The sequence below is a fragment of the Spea bombifrons genome, chromosome 4 (genome assembly GCF_027358695.1).
Source record: "Spea bombifrons isolate aSpeBom1 chromosome 4, aSpeBom1.2.pri, whole genome shotgun sequence".
NCBI classification, from domain to species: domain Eukaryota; kingdom Metazoa; phylum Chordata; class Amphibia; order Anura; family Pelobatidae; genus Spea; species Spea bombifrons.
Window position 1 is genome coordinate 4,164,302 of NC_071090.1, and position 22,606 is coordinate 4,186,907.

At 43.0% G+C, this 22,606-nt stretch overlaps 2 protein-coding genes across 2 annotated transcripts; both read right to left on the reverse strand.

Moving 5' to 3' along the window:
* Positions 1 to 288: 288 nt before the first annotated feature.
* BCL2L14 (BCL2 like 14) lies at positions 289 to 5,967 on the reverse strand. The gene is made up of 6 exons (XM_053462478.1): positions 5,792 to 5,967; positions 3,442 to 3,781; positions 2,434 to 2,562; positions 1,610 to 1,677; positions 1,127 to 1,387; positions 289 to 839 (listed from the first exon to the last, which is right to left on the reverse strand). The coding sequence occupies exons 2-6, from the start codon at positions 3,758 to 3,760 to the stop codon at positions 795 to 797; spliced, it is 822 nt and encodes a 273-aa protein (XP_053318453.1). The 5' UTR covers positions 3,761 to 3,781; positions 5,792 to 5,967; the 3' UTR covers positions 289 to 794.
* A 7,013-nt stretch (positions 5,968 to 12,980) lies between these two features.
* LOC128490302 (uncharacterized) lies at positions 12,981 to 18,213 on the reverse strand. The gene is made up of 6 exons (XM_053462132.1): positions 18,148 to 18,213; positions 15,424 to 15,748; positions 14,541 to 14,629; positions 14,334 to 14,400; positions 13,398 to 13,465; positions 12,981 to 13,043 (listed from the first exon to the last, which is right to left on the reverse strand). Exons 1-6 carry the CDS (start codon positions 18,211 to 18,213, stop codon positions 12,981 to 12,983), a joined length of 678 nt encoding a protein of 225 aa, XP_053318107.1.
* Positions 18,214 to 22,606: the final 4,393 nt, after the last annotated feature.

Here is a 22,606-nt window from a genome sequence, read left to right on the forward strand (position 1 = left end):
TGTCCTCCTCTTTCCTCCCGCGATGCTCTTATGGGTGATCGGCCCCGCAAGCATCGCGCTGCTGAATGGGTTGGGAGGAGAGATCTTTGGCACTCCGCAGCGCTGCAGGGGACCCGGATCCTCCTCTTTGGCAGCCGGTGGACTGACAACCTTCTCTGCTGCCGGGGCTTCTATGATGGAACGCCGGTGGGACTTGATCTTCTAGTGCTCCATCTCAGAAGCGCCGGGCAGCAGCAGAGGTTGCGCAGACATAACAGGTGCCTCCACTGTGAAATAAAGGGAAAAATGCATTTTTCTCACTTTTTATTAAATTTGAAAGTTATATTAATCACCTTTCCTGTATCAAGATGAACCTTGGCAGTGACGCGCGGTTAGCTCGGGGGGCCCTAGACCCAAACACAGCCGGCCGGCTCAATCGCCGCTCTGCTATTTAAAACCTCTGGGCCGTCTTATTGTAACACTTGGGACGGGTGACCCCCCCCCCTTATCTAAGAGGGGGGGTTCTAGAATCTCTAGCTTTAGTCCGGTACCTGCCGGGTTTCACTGACCTCGGAGTAACCCGGGGAGAACCTTCCCAAACATTTTTGTATAAAATGCAATGAAATGATTATTCTGCATCGGTCGTTAATAATCAAAATTATCGGAATAGGCTGGCACGACGACGCGTCTCCGGATGATTCGGAACCCTGCGGCTTCGATCCAAGATGCCCGAGTCTGAGCTATCCAGAGGTCGGTGATCATGGGCCATCGAGAGGGGCTTCACTCGATAAAAATCCGGAGTTCTGCAGCAGCGTTTACTCGACCTCCTCATCGGGATGAATTTCCTTAGCAAACTCTTCCTGGAAAAGAGAAACAACAAAAAAAAAAAAACACTTTATGGCACAATCTCTTCTGCAAGAGCGCCAAGCATGACTTGGTTAAAGAGCTTGCAATTTACAACAATGGATGCCGTAACTCTGTTATACTCTCGGATACTTTAATGGCTTCCATACCAATGATCCCGATGTAAAATAGAGTTAATCTATTCTAATTGATGAACAGAAAGGGGGTGACAGCTGGGGGGAGGTCCCATCCAAGCCCCCCCTTAAGTGCCGTATTTCTCATTACGTGGATTTTAGAACCTTACCCATCCTCCTTGGCTCTGGATAAACGTGGCGTAATGGCTCTGCATGTACCGCGCTCCGAATCCGAGCACTCTGTTCATCGGCTGCACCTCCAAAGCCGTCAGTTTGGCGACGAGGTCACAGCACATGGCCACTTTCTTCACCTGCGGCTCCGGCTCGGAATCCGGGACGGTTTCTGTAACGTAGACGTTCGCCAGCCCTTCTAGGAACACGTACGAGAACGCCTGGCGGAATTGCTGGAGGAGGGTTTTGTTTTCTCGTATCTGGAAAAAGTATACAAGTAAATAAACAAACAAACAATATATAGCATGTCTCGGCACAAAAAAACAGACTATATTGCACATAGTTCTGCAAAGAGGGTGGTAGATAACTGGAACAGCCTCCCAGCAGAGGTGGTAGAGGGTATTAAACATGCATGGGATAGACATACGGCTCCTGAATCTAAGACGAGACCGACGACTGATTAAGGTTAAAGCAGACTAGACCTTCTCATCCAGTTTGTCCCCCTCGTCTCTCAGAAGCGTCACAAGTTGTTTAATTAACGCATCGTCATCTGAAAGAGAAAACAGTGAGACGGCGCGTGATTTAACAGCTTCCTTACTGTGTACCCCCACAAAAAAAAAAAAAAAAAAGATTTTAATCTTATCGCCATAGCAACCCGCAGCATGACCATTATTATTATTATTATCATCATTTATTTATATAGCGCCGACAGTTTACGCAGCGCTTAATACAATATACATATATTTAAGGGGTCTGACGATGAGAATTGACAGACAGACAAACCGATACATTAGGTGGAGAGACTCGGCTCGCAAGCTTACAATCTAGAGGGAACTTATAAGAAAGAACTTTTTACTGATTGCTATAACATCTTTTTAACACCTTCATAATAACACTGATTATGAAGATTTATTTCACCTCGTCTGGTATTATACGGGACAAATGATTCTATAACAACAACAACTATATAATATTAACAAATACAATTTAATAATATACTTCTTATAACAAACAATTATATAACAACTATATATTAATAAATACATTGTAAATAATAATATTACTGCTTATAACAAATATATAATATTAATAAATACATTGTAAATAATATTACTGCTTATAATATAATATTAATAAATACATCTTACTTTAAATAAATATTACTACTCCTTATAATAAACAATTCTAATATATAATTGTTTAGTTAAATTTAGTAACTACATAATGATTATTATTATTATTATTAATATTTATAGCCCCATATATTCCGAAAGCATCTTGTAATAGCGCGCGGGGGTCTCCTTACCATCGCCATCTTCCTCCACACTCAAAGTCCTGAAGACGACCTTCTCGCTCTTCGTCTTCCGCAGCTGTGACGTCACGATCCTCCGCAGTTTTCCGGCGACGACGTTCTCAAAGTTTGTATCCCCCTCTCCTGTAACCGAAAAGGAAGAGAACGGTAAAAGGTCACATGATCTCCACAACCAAATAAGCTGAAAATTCCACAATGCACTAAAAAAAAAAAAAAAAATTATAATAAAAAAAAAAAAATTAAATACATGATTATATATATTTTTATTAATTATAAATTATAATAAATTAAGAATTTAAACAATTTTAATTAAACAAAATAACTATTTTTTTTAAATGATTTGCCATAATATAAAAGATAAATATAGTAATAAGTACCTTAAATCGGCATAATTTATTCTGAATTTTTACCTATGTGACAAAATATTCCAAAGTATTACAAAATTTTTCGGAGACCTGTTTAAAATTGATGATTTTCGGTTGTGCAGCAACAAGGCCACCTAGTGGTAACCGACATAAAAACATAGAATCAGCCGGCAGATCGGCCCCCATTCGGCCCCCGTCTGGTCGGCCGTTTCTCCTGCTGTAAAGACTCAAACCTTAATCTGTCGTTGGTCTCGTCTTAGATTCAGGAGCCGTATGTCTATCCCATGCATGTTTAATACCCTCACTGTATTACCCTCTACCACTTCTGCTGGGAGGCTGTTCCACTTACCTACCAACCTCTCAGTAAACTAAAACTTCCTTATGTTACATCTACGCCTCCGACCCCCTAGTTTTAGTGTCTATGTAAGGCCGTGAGATATATAGATAGATAGGAGGTATACATATTATACAAGTACAGATTTGGGGTCACTCTGCCCTCTCCCCATTTGGAATGGTTGATGACAATTAGAGGAAATTATAATTTTATAATTAAGAAAAACATCATTTTTGGGGAGTCTGTAAGGTGGGGATTGATAATGACTTGGGCAGGACCGTCACATTTTATGCCACCGCTCACCTCCTTGTGCCCTCATTTCTGCCGCCTTCAGACACTTTGGGGTCATTCGTCGTAGCCACTTTTTCTTTTTTTTCTTCTTTGAGACCTTTGAGGTTTCGTGGCCCTTGCGGTCCTCCTCGTTTCTGGCCACCAGATCCTCGGTACCTGGGATCCGTTTGGCGTCCGAATCTTCCTCTGACCCGTCCGCCAGGCCCTGCAGACGCCGTAATTTGCTGGCGGGCAGGGAACGGCTGGCGTAAGCCATGAGGATCCTGAACTCGGGACTGTCTTCACCCTGAAGAGGTATCTCGTCCAAAGCGCCGTCACTTATCACAGCCATATTTATACCGTCTACGGGGGCCTGAACACACAAAAAAATAAATAAATATATATATATATATATATATATGAAATTATTATTTATTTATAATATATAAAAAAAATTATAAAAAAATATATAATCTATAATAATAATAAATTATGTTTATATATTATATTATTTTTTTTAATGTAATTTAATTTTTCATATAATGATTTGACGACCCCCCCCCCCCACGCTTTCCTTCTGACATCTTATCACTAAAAGGTTTGGGAACCCGACAAACAGGTTTTCTGATGTGACCGCTGCTTAATGCCACAAACGCCGTGGACTACAACTCCTGCCAATCTCATCCAGCACGTGCGGTCAGTCCTGGGAACGCGTATCGTTAGTTCTGGTTTGATACTTTGGGGTGAATTACTAATCCCCCTCCTCTTTGGGATTTACTAATCTGCTTAATAGAAAGTAAACAAAAAGCAGCTATTCATATAAAAAGTATTGCCCCCAGCTGACCTCAGGCACCCCCTCACACTTCATTTTGTTTTAACCCTTTCTAACCCAAACCTGTTTGCCTCCCTGGGCATTATATGTTAACACCATATTTTTTTTTTATTTTTCCTCCCCAGTAAAGGCATCTCCTTCGCGGAAACTCTTACTGGATAAAGAAACAAAGCAAAGGCTAAAACAGCGTCACTGGTAAGGCTTTCCAACAGTGACTCGGTTTGTCACGTGATTTACAGGTAGTGAAACTTCATTTACGGGAAGGAACTAAATAAAAAGAAATTACATTTTCTGCACAAAGATAAGTGAGCCCGCAACTTTTTAGTATCATTATCGTTTATTTGTGGGACCAAGATGGCACATGCAGACTGTTTGGGGGCGAAAATGGCACTCACAAGCTGTTTGGGGGCAAAGCTGGCACTGTGGTACATGTTGCTTGGTGAAGTCAGGGAGCCCTATGGCAGTGGCAAACAGCTTGCCTAAGCCATGTTTGTCCCAAAAAACTGGGCAGTGCCCCAAACACATTGTCGGTGCCACCTTTGCCACCAAACAGCTTGTCAGTGCCCCCCAAACAGCCAGCCCGCTGCTACCAATGGACCGTTCCGGCATTTTGACTCTTTTTGTTACTTTTTGTGAAAGTCGCAGCTGCCCCCAACAGAAGCATCCCCCCCCCCAAACCCGATCGGCAGGACTCCCAGCAGGCATATCCAGCTTTCCAATGACAATTTATAAAGTGGATATTAAGGGTTAAAAACCAGTACCCCGGCACTTTAAGGACAGCGGATGAAAAATGGTCACACAGCCCGCTCTGGGAAACGCCCTACGGCCACACAATCACCTTATGGCCACACAATCACCTCATCGGCCGGTGGACTTAAAGTGCCAGGGCACCTTAACAACGCCAGTCCGGCCCTGGCCCTTACCCTCCACAGCATGGGGCCGCTAGTAAGCGACTGACACCATCTGGCACCGGCCCACCGGGCATTTCTCCTGTTTGCCAAATCCCCAGGCCTATGGCCCTACTTAAAATTCCCTATCAACGAGCTGCCATTGAGAATTTTCAAACGTTAACCCTTTAGTTGCCCATCCATTGAAGCGACTTGCCAATGGTGGCAACCAAATAACCGTCCTTACGGTTTTAAAACCTTCAAGAACACCTTCATTCAAGCAGGGGCCTCATCTATTAAGAAAACCCTGAGAATAATGTATTAATATTACTCCATGACATCACTTCTTTATAATAATAAAAAAGAACCTACCCACCTACCTCTCCCGGAAACAACGCCCTGTACGGACTCCCGGCGTATGTTATTGCCAACCAGATTTTAAGGGGTTAATACAGACATTGCCTAGAGATCCAGCATTGGCTCATCACACAGCTGTGTCCACGCTAGATTGTAAGCTCTTTTGAGCAGAACCCTCCTCACCTGTTGTTTCTGTACGACATCTTGTTATATAATACTTGTTATGTCTGCCCATTGTACCGCGCTACGGAATATGATGGCGCTATATAAAACAATATATAATAAGTATATTGTCCCGAGTCATTACCTGCGTGAGTTCCTGATAGGGATCGAAGACTTCAATAAACCAGTTTCGAGGAGGAAAAACGAAATACCGAAAGTCACCAGAGTTTTTTGTCCAAAAAGCCACGAACCTCGGCCCCTGGATGAATGAGACGTCCGGAGACGAGGCAGCCTCTCGAGTGTCTCTCGCACCGTGAGTGCAGGCTGAGTGTTTTATACCCAGTTCCTGCTTCCCAGTTACACAGTAACCCAGTGCCACTCCCCAGTATAGGAGGGCAATAGACTGCCGTAACCCATAGGCTGCCAGCATAGGTGTGTAACAGGCTGCCTATGGGCTACGGCAACCAGGAGGGGGGCTCCCTGACCACTTCCTCTCCTCCCCCTTCTCTTAGTGATCCTCAAGACCCACTCCACCATCTACAGTCCTCAGGAGGAGAACTGACTTCCCAGCCCTGACTCACCTGCTTCCCCCATCAGCCCTCATTCCTGTCACACCCAGTGAGAGACTGCAGAGGCCTCTGGGAAAGGCTGGGTTAAAAGGCCATGTTGTTTGAGAGACTCCATCTTGTCCGTTACCTTCTGCTAACTTTCCGCTATTGCAATAAATTCCGAATAAACTCTTTTTCACCAGAAAACGGGTGTTTCCTATCGTTTTTGTCATCTTGTCAGCTATTGGTTAGAACGTGGAATTTATGTAAATCATAAGAAAATCTCCTCAAAGATCCGTGCTGGACTTCTCCTCGGGGGCACCGGTAATAAATCTCTCGGCACTACCGGTATTTCCGTACCCCGAGCCCCCTCTTTATGGGATTTGGGTAAGGGGGTCCCGCTGATGTCAGTGGGCGGTCCGCTGATGTCAGTAGGTGGTCCCACACGCTACAGGAAAACTGGAGGCGGTCCGAGGGGAAGTGGGCGGGGATTGGGGTGTGTCTCATTGCTGCGCACCGCGACACAGAGTTTCTCGGTGATGACCCGGAGACCTGGAGAAGAGGAGCTTCACCTGGAGCCTCCGGGCAAACCTCAGAGAGTTGGCAGGTATGAGTATATCACTGAACTCCGGGGGGGCCGCAATTCTTGAAGATTTAACACATCTTTAATCTCTTACACATTAAATTATACATTACACGGGGCCCTTTCATAATAAACAGAGAATTTAAATAGTTAAAAATCACAACGCCCCTGCAAACTCTCCATTTCGTAAATAAACCCCCCAAAACCTCGTTGACCTTCTTCCCTTTTTCGCTTCGCTTTTCACACTAGATGGATCGGAAAGCCGAGCATTTGGGGGCCTGCAGTGCTTTCTTCCGTAACTACAACTCTCACCATCCTCAGCCGGATGGGGGAGGGAAGTAATTCATGTACAGAGCCGTAGCGTGATAACGTGAGTGATAAATATATCGCGTTTCCGGCCTCACGTCACATGACAACGTCCTAAAAAAAAAAGAGTGAAGAGTGAAACCTTGCACCTTCTCTCCGGGGCTGCATCGAGAGTCTGGAGTCTCTCTGTTGGCCCAAAGCACTCTGTAACGAGCCTGCGCGGCCCTGGAGGTGCCGGAACCTGCTGTCCGTCAGGGAGCGGTGAGAATAAACACAAGGTAACGGATCGTCAGCTCTTGTTAAGGCGGCCGATGTGATTCTCTCTCCTTTTGTGGCCATCGGGGGTCTCTGAAACTGGACCGGACACAAAAATATGAAATTAGTGTTAAGAAGATTTATACACATTTCTGAGAGAGTAGTAGATAAGTGGAACAGCTTCCCAGCAGAAGTGGTAGACGCTAATACAGTGAGGGAATTGAAACAGCAGGAGAAACGGGCAGACTAGATGGGAGCGAATGGGTCTGTCCTGCCAGCAGATTCTACGTTTCTATAAATACACTGAATATTCCTGAATACAAATGTGTATTTGTTCCATTTATTCCAGCACAGGGTTATGTTATGTCATATGCTCATACCTGGGAGCACTCCGGGAGAACACCTGAAACCTCCGGGTCGCTGGGTCTTGACACGCCCCACTCCCCTTTAAATGGGGGTGTTTCCTGTGATGTCAGTGGGCGGTCCTGGCCGCGTCCTGGAAGAGTGGGGTCAGAGCAGCCTGAGGTTTGCACAACTGGGAACTTTTAGGCTTCAGTAACCCAGAGCGCCTCCCTTGCAGGGAAACACCCCCATTTAAGGGGGAAATAGGTGGGGAGTGGGGCGTGTCAGAACCCCGCTCCTGTGACCTGGAGGATTCGGGTGTTGACTCTGAGCAGGTGGGGCTTCTCCTGGAGTCTACGGGCCAAACCTGGAGAGATCCCAGGTAGGTTATTGACCCATGGCCCACTTGGCATTTGACCAATGGCCAGTCCAACCCTGGCCCCTGGCAATAACATGCTTTCACATGGGAGGAGAAAAGCCGGGGTGTATAATGCATAAGCAAAAGTGGGCGGGGCTAACACTCTGCGTTGGATTGTCCGAGTAAAAAAATGAACTCTTGGAATCGATTACCATGTAGGCGTTACACGCGGGCGTTACATACGGCAGGTTTCCTGACCACAGCATCACCTATTAAAGGGGAAATTACCTAGAACAAAAATATTTTTCTCACCGAGCATTGCCCCCAAAGCTGTAAACAGTAATATACCCCCCAGCGCTGTATACAGTAATATAACCCCCAGCGCTGTATACAATAATATAACCCCAGCGCTGTATACAGTAATATACCCCCCAGCGCTGTATACAGTAATATAACCCCCAGCGCTGTATAAAGTAATATACCCCCCAGCGCTGTATACAGTAATATAACCCCCAGCGCTGTATACAGTAATATAACCCCCAGCACTGTATACAGTAATAACCCCCCAGTGCTGTATACAGTAATATAACCCCCCAGCGCTGTATACAGTAATATAACCCCCCAGCACTGTATACAGTAATATAACCCCCAGCGCTGTATACAGTAATATAACCCCCAGCGTTGTATACAGTAATATACCCCCAGCGCTGCATACAGTAATATACCCCCCCAGCGCTGTATACAGTAATATAACCCCCAGCGCTGTATACAGTAATATAACCCCCAAAGCTGTAAATGGTAATATACCCCCCAGCGCTGTATACAGTAATATAACCCCCCCAGCACTGTATACAGTAATATAACCCCCCAGCGCTGTATACAGTAATATAACCCCCAGCACTGTATACAGTAATATAACCCCCAGCGCTGTATACAGTAATATACCCCCAGCGCTGCATACAGTAATATACCCCCAGCGCTGCATACAGTAATATACCCCCCAGCACTGTATACAGTAATATAACCCCCCAGCGCTGCATACAGTAATATAACCCCCAGTGCTGTATACAGTAATATAACCCCCAAAGCTGTAAACGGTAATATACCCCCCAGCGCTGTATACAGTAATAACCCCCCCAGCACTGTATACAGTAATATAACCCCCAGCGCTGTATACAGTAATATAACCCCCAGCGCTGTATACAGTAATATAACCCCCAGCACTGTATACAGTAATATAACCCCAGCGCTGTATACAGTAATATAACCCCCAGTGCTGTATACAGTAATATACCCCCCAGCGCTGCATACAGTAATATAACCCCCCAGCACTGTATACAGTAATATAACCCCCAGCGCTCCATATAGTAATATAACCCCCAGCGCTGTATACAGTAATATAACCCCCAGCACTGTATACAGTAATAACCCCCCCAGCACTGTATACAGTAATATAACTCCCAGAACAGTATACAGTAATATAACCCCCCCAGCGCTGTATACAGTAATATAACCCCCAGTGCTGTATACAGTAATATAACCCCCCCAGCGCTGTATACAGTAATATAACCCCCAGCCCTGTATACAGTAATATAACCCCCCAGCGCTGTATACAGTAATAACCCCCCCAGCACTGTATACAGTAATATAACTCCCAGAACAGTATACAGTAATATACCCCCCCAGCGCTGTATACAGTAATATAACCCCCAGCGCTGTATACAGTAATATAACCCCCCAGCGCTGTATACAGTAATATAGCCCCCCAGCGCTGTATACAGTAATATAACCCCAGCGCTGTATACAGTAATATAACCCCCAGCGCTGTATACAGTAATATAACCCCAACACTGTATACAGTAATATAACCCCCAGCCCTGTATACAGTAATATAACCCCCCAGCGCTGTATACAGTAATAACCCCCCCAGCACTGTATACAGTAATATAACTCCCAGAACAGTATACAGTAATATACCCCCCCAGCGCTGTATACAGTAATATAACCCCCCAGCGCTGTATACAGTAATATAGCCCCCCAGCGCTGTATACAGTAATATAACCCCAGCGCTGTATACAGTAATATAACCCCCAGCGCTGTATACAGTAATATAACCCCAACACTGTATACAGTAATATAACCCCCAGCCCTGTATACAGTAATATAACCCCCCAGCGCTGTATACAGTAATAACCCCCCCAGCACTGTATACAGTAATATAACTCCCAGAACAGTATACAGTAATATACCCCCCCAGCGCTGTATACAGTAATATAACCCCCCAGCGCTGTATACAGTAATATAGCCCCCCAGCGCTGTATACAGTAATATAGCCCCCAACGCTGTATACAGTAATATAGCCCCCAGCGCTGTCACTCAACAAGGACTCCTTTCGACTTTATGTGTTTCATCATCGGCGGCCATTTTGACTGGCACACGCTCAGTACGGCTGATTCTCTATCGCTACGCCGCCTTTGGCTTGGAGAAGCCTATCTAAGGCTTACTTTGCAGGAAAGATGCAGATGTGGGGTTGAGGTTACAGTGGATATAAAAAGTCTACACACCCCTATTAAAATACCCGCTTCTTGTGATGTTAAAGAATGAGACAAAGATAAATCACGTCAGAACTTTTCCCACCTTTAATGTGACCGATAACGTGAATAATTCAACTGTAAAAAAAGCTGAAATCTTTGAGGGGAAAAAAAGACCAACTCACAATAACCTGGTTGCAGCGGCGTCACTGGGGTTGCTGTCACACTGTGCGATGACACATGGTGTCACCCCCTCGACGTGCGCGGTGCCGTAATTCCTCCTCCGCCGCCCAGTGATGATCTGCCGGTGCCAGGTCTGCCTCCTCCGCGGCCGCGCTATGGTGATGCCTGTAAGGTGTCACCCGGGTTGTGACGCCACTACCTGGTTGCATAAGCGTGCGGACCCTGAAACTAATACTTTGTTGAAGCATTATAATACTTTGGAAGCTCTCTGCGGACCATGGCTTTTGCTCTGAACAGCTGAACTTTATTTGCGATTAATCAGAGTCACTTTAAACGATGGCAGGTGTGTAATGACTTCTATTTAACAGGAGTTTGAATGTGATTGGTTAATTCTTAACCCTGTAATAACCCCTTCTACAAAAAAAAAAAAGGCAAAAAACGAAGAAACAAACGAACACGAAGAATGTACATGAATATTCGCCCGAACTGAACACAGGAACGGGCGAAGATTCGCGGAATATGAAAATCCTCCCCCCCACGAAGATGAAGATGAAGAGTTGGCCGGCGCCCAAGTCTAGTTTTCAGTTTGTTTTGCAATTTAATTTTTCACGTTATCGGTCACATTAAAGGTGGAAAAAGTTCTGACGTGATTTATCTTTGTCTCATTCTTTAACATCAGAAGAACCTGGCATTTTAATAGGGGTGTGTAGATTTTTTATATCCACCGTGTATATACATATATATATAAATTTTACAAGGAAAGAATCATTTGATATCCACAACTTCACAGAAAAGTTTAAAATTAAGTTAAAAAACCCCAGGTAGAACCTTTCCCAACATTTTTGTATAGAATGAAATGATTATTCGGCATCGGTCGTTAATAATCAAATAATTGGAATAGGCTGGCACGACGACGCGTATCCAGATGATTCGTAACCTTGTGGCTTCGATCTAAGATACCCGAGTCTGGGCTATCCAGAGGTCGGTAATCATGGCATGATGCACGGGGACACGTCTAGGGAAGCACTGGTAAGTCGGGCAGGGTAAGAGTGTCATATAGGGGGTTAAAAGGAATATCAGGGAGGCAGAGTGGCATGTAGGGGGTTAAAAGGCATATCAGGAAGGCAGGGTGGCATATAAGGGGTATAAGGCATGTCTGGGGGACAGATGTGCATAACTGTGGGCAAATAAAAAAGGCATTTTTCTCAGTCATAGTTTTTATTAAACATGAAAAAATAGTTAACATGTGAATTAATATTTACTGGTAAAACTTTTTTCTTATAGGGTCGTCTTATATTCAGGCCTTTTCTTTTATTACTCAATTAATATTCAAATGTTGGGCAGGTCGTCTTATAATCGAGCAAATGCGGTAAACGCAAGATAAAAAAATTTTACGGCAGCGTTTAGTCGATCTCATCTGGCACAGTTTTCTTAGCAAACGCTTTCTGGAAAAGATGAAAAAAAAATAAAAATAAAAAAAACAAAATAGATATTTTTGAGACTTCCAGACCAACCATCCCTGTGTAAAATATAGATTTAATCTGTTCTAAATGCTGAACAGAAAGGGGGTGACTGCTGGGGGGGGGGTCCCATACGAGCCTCCCTTAAGCGCTGTATTTCTCAAACTTTGAGCAGCCAATCAGTGACAGAAAAGCACTCCCACGGATACCAATAGGAGTGCATGCCACACATGGGCACAGGGGTCACTGCGATTGCTGAGCCAGCGCTAGAGCCGAGTATATTATGTGCAGGGAGATGTATTCGGCTGAATACATGGGGGAAGGGGCAAATGGATATGAGGGGGGTAATTCTACAAACCCCACCCCACCCCATCTACTTGCTCATTAAAGTGTCCCCTAAACATTGATTAGTAACAAGAGTAATAAGTATTATAGATACCTACCAGCCTAAATGTGATTGGAATATTATGGCAAAATAATAGAGGCTCAAACAGTCCTCTGTGGGAATTGATACCTTTGTTTAGTACCGTGCAGCAAGATAATGAATTGTTGGTTTTATTTAGTAACGAGATAAAAGAGCTCTTTCATACAAAACAGGTACACCGCTGTTATGCGGATTTAAGAACCTTACCCATCCTCCTTGGCTCTGGATAAACGTGGCGTAATGGCTCTGCATGTACCGCGCTCCGAATCCGAGCACTCTGTTCATCGGCTGCACCTCCAAAGCCGTTACTTTCGTGATGAGGTCGCAGCACATGGCCACTTTCTTCACCTGCGGCTTTCGCTCGGAATCCGAGACGGTTTCTGTAACGTAGAAGTTAGCCAGACGTTCTAAGAACACGTACGAAAACACCTGGCGGAATTGCTGGAGGAGGGTTTGGTTCGCTCGTATCTGGAAAAGTATACAAGTAAATAAATTTTAAAAAATATATAACATGTCTCAGATAAAAAAAAAGCTATATTGTACATAATTCTGCAAAGCTATAGCTTTACTGAGAGGGTGGTAGATAAGTGGAACAGCCTCCCAGCAGAAGCGGTAGAGGGTAATACAGTGAGGGTATTAAACATGCATGGGATAGACATACGGCTCCTGAATCTAAGACGAGACCAACCACTGATTAAGATTAAAGCAGACTAGATGAGGCCGAACGGGGCCGATCAGACGGTAAATTCTATGTACTTTACCTTCTCATCCGCTTTGTCCCCTTCCTCCCTCAGCAGCTTCACAAGTTGTTTAATTAACTCGTCATTTTCTGAGAGAAAACAGTGAGTCAGCGCGCGATACAAAAGCTTCCTTAATCTGTGCCCCCAAAACTTTAGGGTGCGAAAAAAAAAGTTTGGGTGCAAAGATTTAAATCTTATCGCCATAGCAACCTGTAGCATGACCTAATAAGAGAACAATTTTACTGGTTGCTATTTTACACCTTTTTAAAAGTTTGCACCTGCAATAACCCTTCATAAATAACATTGATTATTAAGAATTATTTCACTTTGCCTGGTATTATATGGGACAAATGATTCTATAACAACAACAACAACAACAACAACTATATAATATTAACAAATACAATTTAATAATATACTTATAACAAACAATTATATAACAACTATATATTAATAAATACATTGTAAATAATATTACTGCTTATAACAACAACAACTATATTATATTAATAAATACATTTTATTTTAAATAATATATTACCGGTACTTATAAGAAACAATTATATAACTATATAATAATGAATACATATTAATTTAAATCAACAATCATAACTATATAATATTAATAAATAACAATTATAACTATTATTATTAATAGTTATAGCTCTATCACCAATGTTCCATCTAATTTTTCTTAGTTGGCGTGCGCAGAAAATTTCTCTTGTGCAAAAATTTTCACAGAGCAAAAATTTTGTGCGCACAATATCCGCGCCGCATAAAGTTTCCAAAAAGTTATTATTTTTTTCTTTTTTGGGGAAAAACTGTTGTGCGCACAATTTTTGGACGTGTGCGCTCTCTTAAAAAGCTATGTGCGCACGCACAAGCGCACAGCTTAGAGGGAACACTGTCTATCACACTCCAAAAGGATCTTGTAAAAGCGCACAGGGGTCTCCTTACCATCTCTAGCTCCACTGTGTTCAAAAATCCGGGATGGACATTGACAGTTACGAATCCATACAGTTTTCTGTAAGTCAAATTGTTACGTTATATACTGCTTGTTGTGTCCTGTCCTCCCATTGTACAGCGCTACGGAATTTGAAGGCGCTATATAAAATAATAATAATAATAATAATAATAATAATAATAATAATAATAAAAGACGACCTTCTCGCTCTTCGTCTTCCGCAGCTGTGACTTAACAATCCTCCGCAGTTTTCCGGCGACGACGTTCTCAAAGTTTGTATCCCCCTCTCCTGTAACCGAAATGGAAGAGAACATAAAGGTCACATGATCTCCACAACCAAATAAGCTGAGAATTCCACAATGCACTAAAAAAATAAAATAAAACTAAATACATGAGTTTAATAATTATATATAATATATTATATAAATTATAATATAAATACAATCCAATATATTATATTGATTTTAAACAAAATAACTACAAATAATTTTACTAATAACATTTCTCTGATCATTTATTATAACTCTTTTAAAAATAATTATTTACCATAATATAAAAAGTAAATATATTAATAAGTACTTCAAGTAATAATATTTGTTAACACAATTTATTGTGAATGTGTCAGATTTAAACAAACATGGGATAGACATACGGCTCCTGAATCTAAGACGAGACCAACGACTGATTAAGGTTTGAGTCTCTACAGCAGGAGTAACTACAGTTTTCATGAGAGATTTCTAGATATTCTGCAATTAGTGCGTTGCCTCTGCAGTCAATCTGCCTTTAATTGATAAAAAACAAAAAATAAAAACAAACAATCTAAATATATTAACCAAAATAATTCAAAATACTTTTTTGTGCTACAAATATTTTCTGAGACCTGTTTAAAATTGATAGAGAGAGAGGTATACATATTATACAAGTATAGATTTGGGGTCACTCTGCCCTGTCCCCATTTGGAATGGTTGATGACTATTAAAGGAAATTATAATTTTATAAATAAGAAAAATATTTTTGGGGGTCTGTAAATCGGGGATTGATAATGAGTTGGGCAGGACCGTCACATTTTATGCCACCGCTGACCTGCATAACGTGCCCTCATTCCTCTTGCCATTCGACGTAGCCACTTTTTCTTGCTTTTCTTCTTTGAGACCTTCGAGGTTTCGTGGCCCTTGCGGTCCTCCTTGTTTCTGGCCACCAGATCCTCGGTACCTGGGATCTGTTTGGCGTCCGAATCCTCCTCTGACCCGTCCGGCCGGCTCTGCAGACGCCGTAATTTGCTGGCGGGGAGGGAACGGCTGGCGTAAGCCATGAGGATCCTGAACTCAGGACTGTCTTTGACCTCAAGAGGTATCTCGTCCAAAGCGCCATCACTTATCGCAGCCATATTTATACCGTCTACAGGGGCCTGAACACAAAAAAAATATATTTTTATATAAAAAATATCAAAATACATATTTTTTATTCAATTTGTATAAATAGCAATCATATAACTTCACGGAATTAGCCATATAATATATATATATATATTTGTTTATTCATAAAAACATTTCCTTTACCCCCAGGGCTGCATATAGTAATATAGCCCCCAACGCTGTATACAGCAATAGCCCTCACCTACCCATCCAGCCGTGTGCCCTGACACTCTGGTTTCCCCTGTCCTCGCTGCAGTTCCCCTGTATTCTTTGATTCCAGTCCTGCTTTTCTGTCTGTTTGTGTGCCTGTCTGTACCTATGTACCCATCATGATGCATCAAGGGCTACAGACAGAGCCCATGGTTTCCCCTGCAACTGGGCTCCTACCCGACCTGCTGGCCCGGGGCCTGACAGAATGCAAAGGCCACTCCGAGGAGTCCGTGGGGAAAACAGCAGTTTTGGAATTATTGGCTGAATGTGTTCTCCAGATATTTAAGGATTGTGATAGAATCCAAGACTGAGGCCAAAAGTAAGACAGCATCTAGGAAGAGTTGCAAGCGAGAGCCATTCACCAAAGAGGAAAAACAGAAAAGACTGGAGGGTAACTCACACTAACAGGCCCCAGTCCAAGGAACCTGCCTGCGACAACAGCAACATCTCGGAATGGGAGCAAACCCTGCCTCTATAATGTGGTCCATACCTTTTTTCCCATTTTTTAACGTCTTCTTTCTCAGGATTCAGCAGAGCTTATCACGCAGGTACCAAAGAAATCATTTTATATAAATGGTAAGGTCCCTTTATTCATAATCAATAACTGAGGGTATCATAAAATAAAGGTACTTGAGAATTGTAAACAGACTCTATGTTTATTGAGTATATATATATATATATAAAATACAAACAATAATTGATTTTAATCCAAAAATGTATCTATAAAGCAGAGATCCTGGCAAACTATTTCCGAATAACCAAAGGCCTGTGAAGGGTTTACAGCCTCCTAAAAACCTCCCCTCCAGTCCAGTCAGGAGGCAGTCCGGTCCTGTGAGTTCTGCTCATTGCTCTGCCTTGGCCCCTGTCGTACTCACCGGTACAGTTCATGCAATAGAGGACACGTTACTCATTGTTAATAAGGTGTCCACTCATCCGGTTTCTGGTTCTAATGGACCCCTTCCACCAGACTGTGTGGTGGCACCTAACGGGACTATCGTACGTACAGTTGACCTACAAGTATTTGAAGAAGCTCTATGTCCTTGGGCTAAGAGTACTTACCACAGATCTGAGTACTGCCGCTCAACAGACCTAGGAGCGCCCAGGGGCTGCTCCTTGAGGAGGGGGTTCCATCCTACCAGCCTGGACTACATGATAATCCTAACACTGTCATGTCTACCTGCAGCCACTAGTGGCGTCCCTCTCAGCAGCACCCCTTTCTTATTACTTGGGACAGCTGAGCCTCATTACCTGAGCTTAGCCCTGCCCTCATATATCTGTTCTCCCCTTCAGTCTGGGCTTTGCATTGTTTGGCTTTGGTTCCTGTTTGTCTGATTGTAGCTATAGCTCCTTGTACTTTGTTCTGATCTCCTGTGTATGACCTTGGCTACGTTTACGATCCAGATTTGCGTACCAGACCCAGGCGTGTTCGAGACTTCACTAACAGTCCAGCCGTGTGTCCTGACACTCTGGTTTCCCCTGTCCTCGCTGCAGTTCCCCTGTATTCTTTGATTCCAGTCCTGCTTTTCTGTCTGTTTGTGTGCCTGTCTGTACCTATGTACCCATCATGATGCATCAAGGGCTACAGACAGAGCCCTTAGTATCCCATGCATCTGGGCTCCTACCCGACCTGCTGGCCCAAACAGCTTGTCGGTGCCCCCCAAACAGCCAGCCTGCAGCAGTTTTGCTGTGTTAAATATGATGCAATCACCGTAGCAACCAATCTTGCATTTTGAATCTTTATACAAAGTTTTTTTGTTACTTTTTGTGGAAGTCACAGCTGTCTCTTAATGCACCACTTTGCCCCCAACAGAAGCACTCTCCCCAAACCCCGTCGGCAGTACTCTCAGTACCCAGCCAACATATCCACATTTCCAATGACAATTAATAAAATGGATTTTTCCTGGAAATGATGCCTTGTATGGACTTATTTTATTGCTAACCAGATTTCAAGGGGTTAATTGCCTAGAGATCCAGCATTGGCTCATCACGGCTCCGCATGATGTGCCCACGCTAGATTGTAAGCTCTTTTGAGCAGAGCCCTCCTCACCTGTTGTTTCTGTACGACATCTTGTTATATAATACTTGTTATGCCCTGTCTACCCTTTGTACAGTGCTACGGAATATGATGGCGCTATATAAAACAATAAATAATTGTAATAAGTATAATGTCCCGAGTCGTTACCTGCATGAGTTCCTGATAAGCATCAAAGCCTTCAATAAACCGTTTCAAGGAGGAAGAATTATACATTTCAGATGAAAGCCACCAAAGTTGAAGTATTTGACAAAAATTCTCACAGCCACGAACCTCGGCCCCTGGATGAATGAGACGTCCGGACACGGGACGGCCTCTGGAGTGTCTCTCATGCCGTGAGTGCAGCCTGAGTGCTTTATACCCAGTTCCTGCTTCCCAGTTACACTGTAACCCAGTGACACTTCCCAATATAGGAGTGTAATAGGCTGCCTATGGGTTATGGCAATGAGGTGGGGGATTCCCAGCCTGGTTCTATCACGATTAACTCATATGATATAGTGGATGTATGGAAGGGTAATCCAGCAGAGGTGGTTAGTTCCTTTGTGTTAGCATTCAATGGGTTAATCTGATGTTGATTTAAATGTGTTTCTTTGTGCATGCCCTCTGTATCTGTTCTGGCCAGAGGTGTCATTTTCCCAGGACCCCTGTGGTGATTCATGGCTGATAAGGACCCTGAGTTATAGGAATTCCATTCCTAGCTTAAGTGGAGGGGTTTCCATCACCTTTACCCCACCATAACTTAGTGACAGATACAAGATGGGAACCAATTCATGGAAAAGGGGTCATATAGTTGGCCATGTGGTCAGAGGGGCGTTTTCTTGCAAAAGAGACAGATTTAGGGGCAATGCAGCGACCTCAAAGCAGAACTCCATGATATTCTGTGATCAGAAGAACATCATAAGAAACCGTCTGGACTTAAGGAGTTCCCACAGGCCAGCTTATTGATGAACCCGTGAGTGAGGGTCCTGAGTCGCAAAAACAAACTTGGGAGTAGCTCCAGACCTGTAGTATAGGGATCTCTCTCCCAATGAGCGCTGAAGCGTATGGGATCCGGTGCAAAAATCCAAAGTACAAAGGCTCACAGGTCGCCCGGCTGCTTACGATTAATCACTTCCTTGTGCGAAGCGTTAAGCATCTAGCCTGTGTCTCCATTCTGTGCCTGGCTATGTAACCCTCGTTTTGATTTTATGGTCTATGGATTTGTATAAATTTTGATACATTTTACAATGGATGCTTCCTCTCTATTCCTTGGCTGGCAACCTCTGATCCTGTGTTGAAGTCCCCTTGTTTTGAAGAACTGTTTGCTTGTTTTGTTTTTCTTTTGTATGTCTTGTATTTTTGTAATTGTGTAACATTTGCTTTTTTATTATTAAAATATTAGTAATCCAAATCTGTCTTTGGGTTCTAGTATTGATATCCGCAAACCCTAGGAGAGGATAACACGTTACTGTAATGTTATTATCTAATTTCTACAGGATATATATATATGTTGGTTGCCCGGGGTGGGTTGATATATATAGAGAGATAAAGATTCTAATTCAGATTTCTTACAAATCCGGTTTCAAAATCGTGAGTGGTGGCAGACTACCTGGGGGGATACAGGCAGGATTTGGGGGTTAATTTGGTGTAACTTATGCCCTGTTAAGGGGTGAAGTTAGTAAATCCAGAGGCCTGGTGCTATTAACCCCTTCATGCCCACACCCCTCCACACTGTCACGGCTTGGCAAGTAGACCGTGACAGGTTCCTCTCCTCCCTCTCCTCCCTCTTCCTAACTTTTTCAAAGACCACTCCACCATCTACAATCCTCAGGAGGAGGACTAACTCCCAGCCCTGACTCACCTGCTTCCCTCGTCAGCCCTTGGTCCCCTGACACACAGCAAAAAAAAAAGACATGACAAGACACCGGACTTGTTAGCAGCTAATGATATTAATGATTACGTCACCTCTACTCAAGCAGGGACTTAATATCCGATGTAGCAGGAAGAAAAGCATAAGGAAGCTCACATATTAAATCAGACGCTCAAGACGGTGCAACCCGGAGAATCCACTCATTCGCCCTGATACTTGGGGGAAACACTCTGAGATTAAACTATCCTTATAATCTTTATAGTCAGTTGCGATTAAAATAACGTAATAAAAACCCTTTTTAAATTTTTTTTTATAAATCTGTTGGATTTTTCTTTCCAATGATGTCCTTACCTGTGTAAATTCCTAGCAGGATCCAAGCCTGTAATACGACGGGATAAAAATCTGGCTTCCTGGAACGAGATGGATTTGTGGGTCCTTTTCTGTGCCACCAACGCGATCACTCTACTCTAATCCTCTACTGCTTTATTCCCAGTCTCTGGTTCCCCAGTTTTATTGTAATCCTGGACACACCCCTGCCTGGGGGTAATGGGAGTGTACCGTGCTGCCTAAAGGTTAAGCCTTACATAATTAAAGTAGTAACCAATGACATTCTTGTACCAAAAAGAATGAATATAATAAAAAAATACTCATTCTTTAAAACAAAGAAGGAAAAAAAGTATAGTTGCTTGAGGGAGAAGCTGCAGCTTCCCTCCTACTCCGTAGTCTGATGATTTAAAGGTATCTCACAGTTATCATATGTACTAAAGTGCATTTGATGTCTGGAGTTTCCTTTTAACTGGGGTGTTTGAGAAATATACGATCAGTCGTCACCATGAACATATATCAATCGGCAGCGGTTTGTAAATCTGTATAAGCATGAGTTTTTGGGGGGTTTTCTACTTATTTGTGGTGTTTACCTACGATATACTCCCCCCACATTCAAATATTTGCTCAGAAGTGCCATACATTGGAAGCTCATGAGCGGGACCCTCAAAGCCCACCAGGGCAAACTCAGCCTCTCTTGCCCATAGCCCGGCCAAAAATCTACCTGGGTTAATTACGCCCCATTAGAATGGGGAGTAGAAAATGGCGGCCATATTGGAATTATCCAGTGCGTATTATATGCTGGAAGCCCTGGCAAGGGCTCTGCAGACTATGTTTACAGTCCTTGTCTCCAGAGTACACAGTGTATGACAGCCCTTTATGGGGTAAATCCGGTATTTTTTGATATTACGCCAGTTTAATTAATGGTTCCCTTCTGGGCTATCCAACTTTATTATGTCCTAAGACCATCGCCCCCCGCCCCTGACCATTATATAGCCATTAACTCAACCTCTATTATTTATCTGTCCCCGATTCTTTGGCAATTTACAGCCAATTTATGGCAGTTTTTACCAATATGGGTAATTTCTTTACAATGCATTCTTGTCACTCAATAAGGACTCACCGGTGGGCATTTTGACTGCTGGCACACGCTCAGTACGGCTGATTCTCTATCGCCACACCGCCTTTGGCTTGGAGAAGGCTATCTAATGGTTACTTTGGAGGGAAGACGCAGATGCGGGGTTATGGTGACCGTATACAAATATATTTAAAGGCTGTGCAAAGACCTATCATAGAACTTTACCGAAAACTCAAGGGTATCTTCTCTATCTTACGCAGGGACAAATCTGACTGCTTTTGGAGTCAAGAAGGTATTTTTTTACATCTTGGCACAATATTGGATAAAAGATACTTGGAGTAATTGAACATCATGGATTTTAAGTCTGTTTATGTTACCGCATGCGTTAAGAATAAGACCTGCTATGCTGGCTGTTGTCCACCAGATGGCACTCAAGTTCTATGTCTGTTGGGGTACGTCTTGCGTTCAAGACCCATCGACCCCCGCAGTTGGGTGACCCCAGTTGGTGGATTTCTGGGTTCAGACACGGTGAATAAACGACGTCATATTTGATCACACCGCATTAAAGGTGCCGTTCCACCAACTCTGCTGAATTAAACACCTTTGCAACTAAATGCATCGTTAAAAACATTATACTAAATGTTAAATGCCCCAAACCTTTCCCAAAAATAATAATTTGCTAATCAGAAGATTTGGGCTCGTTCGTAATTACTCTGTGATGTTCTCTGTGACAGATCTGCTGCTTATAACATACGAGGGAGGGAGGGAATTAAAGTTTTGGCTAAGTGGAACAGCACCTTTAACCATTAATATTGAGTTACTGACGTCCATGTTGACCCAAAACTCGCGTTCTATAATTCATAGTTCGGTGGGGGATGGTTTTTTTGCCGTTGCAACTCAAGTCCAATTCCGTGGTTACTAAATCACTCCCCCCCCCCCCCGGTTGGAAGTGTTTGAGGATGGGGGTCCTAGAACATGAACCTAGTGGGCAAAGTGCTCCTTGTGACATTAAATCCAATACTCATTACGAATACAAATTTTAATTGATTTTTGAAGCCCCCCCGTATCCTCCGCTGCCCCCCCTGCAATATTCACACAAAATAAAACCGATGAAATTATTCCATTAGCGGCATTATGAAATCATTTTTTTCCCCATTTCTTTACAGAATAGATCAACTGTTAAAAACAAAAAAAAAAGCAAACCAAAGAAGAGACATTATCATAAAATACATTCCAAGAAAACGTATTCCGTCATAAAAATTAATTCACCCATAAATCTAAATCATTCTGCCAAGAGGCGTCTGTCCATTTCATCCTTTTTTTTGCAGTTTTTTTTTTTCTTTATTTTAATTTAAAAG

Excerpts from the sequence above, each read along its gene's own strand:
- BCL2L14 (XM_053462478.1), bottom strand. The coding sequence starts at position 3,760 with ATGGCTGTGATAAGTGACGGCGCTTTGGACGAGATACCTCTTCAGGGT. Across the intron at positions 2,563-3,441 it reads AGAAATGAGGGCACAAGGAG|GAGAGGGGGATACAAACTTT; the intron begins GTGAGCGGTGGC and ends TTTCGGTTACAG. Across the intron at positions 1,678-2,433 it reads TGTGGAGGAAGATGGCGATG|ATGACGATGCGTTAATTAAA; the intron begins GTAAGGAGACCC and ends TTTCTCTTTCAG.
- LOC128490302 (XM_053462132.1), bottom strand. The coding sequence starts at position 18,213 with ATGTATAATTCTTCCTCCTTGAAACGGTTTATTGAAGGCTTTGATGCT. Across the intron at positions 13,466-14,333 it reads ACACAGTGGAGCTAGAGATG|AAAATGACGAGTTAATTAAA; the intron begins GTAAGGAGACCC and ends GTTTTCTCTCAG. Across the intron at positions 13,044-13,397 it reads GGGACAAAGCGGATGAGAAG|AACGTCTGGCTAACTTCTAC; the intron begins GTAAAGTACATA and ends ACGTGTTCTTAG.